The sequence below is a fragment of the Corvus brachyrhynchos genome, unplaced genomic scaffold (assembly GCF_000691975.1).
Source record: "Corvus brachyrhynchos isolate BGI_N302 unplaced genomic scaffold, ASM69197v1 scaffold115, whole genome shotgun sequence".
NCBI classification, from domain to species: domain Eukaryota; kingdom Metazoa; phylum Chordata; class Aves; order Passeriformes; family Corvidae; genus Corvus; species Corvus brachyrhynchos.
In genome coordinates this window covers 6,386,712-6,392,893 of record NW_008239553.1, presented here as the reverse complement: position 1 = coordinate 6,392,893, position 6,182 = coordinate 6,386,712, and the positions used below count along the sequence as shown (strand labels likewise).

The window sequence follows — 6,182 nt, the reverse complement described above, 5'->3', positions numbered from 1 at the left end:
GCAGGAATACCAGTGAAGGGAGTCTCCTCTGCTCTCCAGAGCTGTACTGTAGGTACAGTCTCCCTTTCCAAATCTATGTGATTCCAATAGAATTGCCCTTTATCCGCACAGAGATATAATGGGAAGTATAATCTATTTTCCAGATTTCAGGGGAGTGGTCAAAGAAGACAGTACAGCATGCATTCTCTCTGATGTTTCTGCTTTTTTGCTATGTATTTTCTTGGTGTTCTCTCTGTGGTTATGTGTATTTACTCATCTTCATTCCTTCGACTTTTAGTGTACTCTGATCTCTGACAAGAAAAAGTCATGAGACTGTATTTTGCTTTCTTCAGTATAAAGTTCTGAATGGAATATCTACTTTTCATTATCTTTGCAAATTAGTGCATCCCACTCCCTCATTTCCTTTCCCTAAATATATGCTTCCTATTAAACATATAAACTTATGTCTTCATATTCAGAATTGTAAATTATTATAATTTATAATATAAATTAAAAACTAAATTTATAATTTATATTATAAATTACTGTAATTCAAAGGAAATATGTTGTGAAAGGGGAAACATCAACATCTAAATGGGAAAGGCATATCATACTAGTTGGGAAAAACAGAGGTTAAAAAGTCATATAAACTTATATTGTTTGAAAGAAGAATCTCTGTTTCTTCTTATCTAAAATACTAGAAACTGATAGACATTATTTAAAAATCAGTACCTAAATGCATTGAAGTTTTTAACTGGTAGCTATTTAGCCAAAAGTAAACAAGTTTTGAAAGAAATCAGTGTCCTGTCAATGTAGGTTTAATTTTCTAAAATTTCCACTGCTACAACAAAGCATCTATCACTCATATCTTTACAGAAGTATAGCTTGGCAGGAAGGCCAAGCATCAGTCCAAAAGTAGATAAACAATATGTATTTTAGGCATGGAAAAGAACACTTGACTTTTCCTAATTGTGCTTTTCCTTTGTTGTCTCTTCCCAATTTCCAAAATCCCCCACTTCAGACTAATACACATTTTCAGACAACTGTGTCTCACAGTCTGAGAGCTGAGAATGAAGTATTTTACCATTCAAAGCTACTTTCACAAGTTCAGATGCGTATTGAATGACCAGAGCTAAAGGAAGGTGTGTTAAATAGACTCTTAAAACAATGATTCCCTTAATATTTACAGATCTGACTGACTGCAGAGAGAGTTGGAGATACTGAACATCTAAAAACATCTGCTTTTACATAGGGCATTGGGGTACTATAAACTCTGTTTTGAAATTCTGGGGCTTAAAATCTCTTATTAGGGATTCTTGGAATTTTTGTCCTTGAATTTGTTTCCTGTGCAGTAATCCTTTTGATAAAAGACGTGTGTGTATATCCTTGTTAACTCATGCCAATCTGTTCCCACAAATGACTTGTAATGCCAGTGCTTTCTATCTTGGTGTCTGATCTTCAAGGGCACAGTAACTAACATAGCAAGATGCATATTAAATATTTTAAAGTCTATTTATCATAAACTTAATCAGATGGTGTTTAAAGGAGATAGTACAGCATGTATTCTCTCTGATTATTCTATGGGAAGGTGGGATATTTCCCTCTATTTATTATGGAGGCTATTTTCAATAATCTGTTTTTAATTGCTTTCTGTTTTTTGGGGGGGCAGTTTGTTGTTTTGGTTTTTTTTAGAAAAGTTTCTTTAGAAACTTTTTCACTAATTAGAGAAAAGAGGTTTCACCATGTACTTCTGTTGCCTGTTGTGCCAATCTTTACCCACTTGCCCTGTCCTTCTCTGGAACGTCCCCACCCACACTCATTTCATCATCTCACTGACAGCACTTCCATGACACTGAACAGTTTTCTTGCTCCTGACAAAAAGCAAAGAATAGCCTATGTTTAATATTTAACTGATGTCAATAGCCATTTGTTCAATCGGTTGTTTCCATGTAAAAGAGTGACTGAAAGCTTTGTTAGGAACCATAGTTGTGGTATCTGCTTTCATGCATGCCATGAGGTGCAGCAAACTATCTAAAACCATATTCTACCCTCAAGGAAGAGGTCAACAAACAGTACTTTCTGTCACAGACTTTGATAAATTAAGAGTAGCCTCTGTCTTCCATCTTTGCCCTGAAACTCAAGGGAAAAGCCACAAAACCACTCAGAGAAAGCTCAGTTGGCATTGGTTAAGAGAGATACATTGAACACAACAGAATAGCAGTCTGAAAATCTTGTTACTCCCCAAGACTTTGTCAGATGATTCCAGGAAATGGTAAATTCACTAAATGATGATCTTTTTGTTATCTTGATATAACTATTCACTGGCATGTGATTCAAAAATACTTCAGACAATTTCCAATGATGTGCTGCTGAGACAAGCTTTAAAGCCAAGATTAACTATATTTCCTTGGAAAAAAATTACAGTACAACTATTTTAGAAAAGATGAGTAAAAATACTAGCATGATTACTCATTGGGCTAGCCTCACTGGACCGTGTTGACAATGCAGTTATGTGGAACAGAGTACTTCTGTGGGGCATTTTTTCTCTCATGCAAAAGTACTTGATTCAAAGCTGTGATTTCTACAGGTGGCTACTTAGGGATTCATATATAACTGGAACCCTCTTCAGGCAAAAGTGTTTGAGTTAATTTTTTGACCCTTAAAATGACTAAATTCTATCATGCATTGGAAGATGCAGACCCAGTCTGCAGAACTTTTCCCCACAAAACTCCTAGTCTTCAGAGGAAGATGCAGTACTCCCAAACCATTTAAACAGTGTTTTCCAAGTGAAGGATAAGAGTTTCCTAGCAGAGGCAAGAGGAAGGCAGTTGCTGACCCACCCTCAACTGAACGGGGAGGGGTGGAGGAGGAAAGTGTTGCTGCAACTCCTGCCTAGAAACAGGCTCATGTGTCCCCACTGAAAAAGTCCCAGGAGACACAGACATGCAGGGCTCTAGCTGGCAGCGCTCAAAGTGCACTTAAAGCAATTTTGAAAGTACAAACCACAAAATTATTAATTTTTTGACAGTTTAATCACAAAAATAAAAAACGAATTGCCCTGTCAAGTGCTCCAGTAAGATATAATTGCATTTTCACAACCAGTTGTATCTCTCATCTGAACAGAGTTCAGACAGAATATCAACTGCAACACAAATTAGAATATGGGCCAAACTATATTATATTTTCAGTCCATTTATTCAACACATGTCCTGGAAGTCAATACTGAAAAAAGAAAAAAGTTCAGAAAACATAGCTATGAGTTAATGAATGGACAGAAGATTAACAATTGTGTTTTTTTGAATAGAGAGGCTGTTTCCTGGGGTAGCTAAGTTTGTGTTTCTTCTTATTTTTTTTAAGCCCAACAAGTAACATGTGGAGAAATCTCTATATACGTTTTTATTGTCTTGGTTTCTATTCAGATTTCTATTCTGTTGCACTTACAGTAGACCCACTGGGCAACTCCGTGTGTTTAAGAAAAAGAAAAATGATTTTTAGGGTCTTCTCACCCTTTGGGTAGATAGGTGATTTCAGGGACACTGATGATAAACTGAGATAATAAAGGGTCTCCCTCAAAAAGAAGACAAATACTTTCAGTCATCATGAATTCTGAACATGACAGGAATTCAGAGGGCCATCTCTCTGGATGGAAGATAAGAAATGTCTTCAGTCTTTATTAAATGGGACAAGACAAAACCAAAATTTGATACAAGTTTTTGTTAAAGAACTCTTGGGCCTGCATTGTCTCCCTCTATTCTCTGACACATATATAGCAATTACTGTAAGCCATCTACCACATAAAAAGCCAAGCAAACCACCTTATCTGACACCTCTTCAGCTTCTACAAACTTCATGAAATCTAGTTAAGGCCCCTTGTACCCATCCTGCTTAGAGATTTCCCATTAAGGTCGGTTTCTGAACAACAGGTTAGTGACATTATTTTCTTCACAAATAATAATTTTTGAACTCGGCATACAATAAATTACAGCAGTGCAACAATGCTTCAGAGTTAAGGAAAGGATAGACCTGTCCCATAAGCACACAGAAAAATTTATATCTTAGAGGAAACATTGAAAGACCCAAATAAGGGCTGTAGGTTTTTTTCCCCATTTGCCAAATGCTTTTTCATAGTAAATGAATTCAAGAGAACTCAGTTCAAGAAAAGATTAAGTTAAAAACTAAAATGCCATAATTGCAAAGAACACACAGAGTCCTAAAATCTGCAATATATAAAATCAGCATTCAACAACTCTTCTGTCACAGACTGGTAGACAGTTAAATACATAAACTATGTCAGAGACTTCAGATGATTAAGAATTACAATCTGAAGAAAGACGGCTTTTATATCACGTAGGCGGCACTGAAGAAAAGAGATTTACTGACTTGCTATAAATGTACTGTACAAAAATACCATACATTTAATCTCTGAAAACAAATGGAGATCAAAATCAGATACAAGTTTGGGGAGGAAATGTTAATTTCCCTTTCATTGCAGTGTTGTCACTAGTTTTATATATTGACCTAAGCCAAACTTCCTGGCATTACAGACCAAAACAGAGGTATTCTCAAATAATAAAACCTAGTTTAGTTTGCCTTTTGCTACTGAGCCCAATGATCCATATTAGAAATAAATCCATATACTCACAGGGGGAATAAGGGGAAATCCTTCCATTTTGCAAGCTTGCAACATTCAGCCAACTTCTGAGTGAATTTTTCTTAATTCAGTTTTCAAACATCCAGAATAACTGACTTGCAAAAAATCATATTAAAAAAAGGGGAAAAAAGGAAAAATAAAGAAAAAAGAAAAGAAAAAAAAAAGAAAAAAGAAGAGATCCTCGGACTCCGTAAAGTCCCTTGGCAGTGGTGGATCTCAGGATAGGAGGACCCTAACAAGTTTTCATCGTTTGCCCTTATAGGTTCTGAGGTGAACTTCTTCCCGAGTTGTATGCGAAGTTCCTGATTTTATCAAATGTCTGTAGAAGGCAGATAGCCCTTGGGTCTATCAGCGCGCTGTGACATCACACTTTAGCCAGTTTGCATAAATCTCATTTCAGGGAGCTGTGGCGCTGTAGCAGGAAGTCTGCCCCAGTCATGGACAGGTGCTTTGCTGTATAATCAGCAGCCCAGAGCCTGGGCCTGCTACCAACAAACAAGCATGTGGGTGCAGCACTCCGGGGAGGGCTGTGTGCTTCCCACTGTACATGAACTATAATGATGATGCTGCTCTCAGGTTTAATGATAGATCATAAAGACACAGTCCTGACAACTTCTGTGAGGCCAGAGCAGTGGCATAGACCTGCGTTAATAATAATCTTGTGTTGAAATTACGTGGCAGTACCTAGCAGGTAGGAAAAAAAAGAGTATGCAGTTTCAAATACACAGCCCTAGGTTTATACAAAAGTTATGCCCATGAGACTTTCGTCATCAGCTTTGCACGAGAGTAAATGATTCAGTGAAAGATACTTTGTCCTCTTGTTTGTTTCTTGTGAACTCTTTTCTTTTATAATTCCTGCAAGGAGAAAGTAAGTGGGGGAAAGGAGAAAGTATTATATGTCCCTCATGATGACTTCCTTCAGGTCCTGAGTGCCTTTAGCCATGCATAGAGAACAAGATTTATAGACTCCTATCTGAAGAGCCAGGTGCAGAAATACCTTGTAGAGATTTTGTGGTAGCTCTGCTCACTTGATGTTCTCCTCTCTCTTTATCCCACTGTTCTACTTCCATTTGGCTATGCTGAACAAATGCCTGTCATATGGAGGTTCTGGCAGTGACAGAAGCAAGTGGGGCACGGGGCAGGATGTAGGGGATGGCTACAAGGGGAGAATGCTCTCATTCTGCAAAATGCCTTCTTGCTTTGCAGTTAGTTATTAATGTCTTGGAAAAGTGAAGTTTCTTTGCCTGGTTTGTTCCCCTTCAGTCTATGCCCATGTGCCACAGGTTCTGCTTTTCAAAGCAGCCTGTTCACCACTCACCTGGATCTGTGTGCAAGGGGGAATTTCAGCCACTCCAGACTTCCTCCCTTGTACACTGGTAAAACCAGAGGCCACTCACAAGTTCCTCTCATTCCCCACCCTCAGGAACTCAACAAGCAAACCATATTAGCAATGGGATAACATCAAGAATATGATGGGAGATTAACTCTTGAAGCCTCAAACAGAATTTCATCAGCATTAGTTGATACTAGCATTTCATTCTTACTTAATTCG

General features: G+C 37.7%; 1 protein-coding gene across 1 annotated transcript in view; it reads right to left on the bottom strand.

The window, feature by feature from the left end:
* The window catches only part of SPI1 (Spi-1 proto-oncogene), a 23,877-nt gene extending 18,906 nt beyond the window's left edge, over nucleotides 1–4,971 (bottom strand). The window contains exon 1 of the mRNA XM_008639420.2: nucleotides 4,622–4,971. Coding sequence (XP_008637642.1) covers nucleotides 4,622–4,666 — 45 coding nt within the window. The 5' untranslated portion in view covers nucleotides 4,667–4,971. The remainder of the gene's footprint in view (nucleotides 1–4,621) is intronic.
* Nucleotides 4,972–6,182: the final 1,211 nt, after the last annotated feature.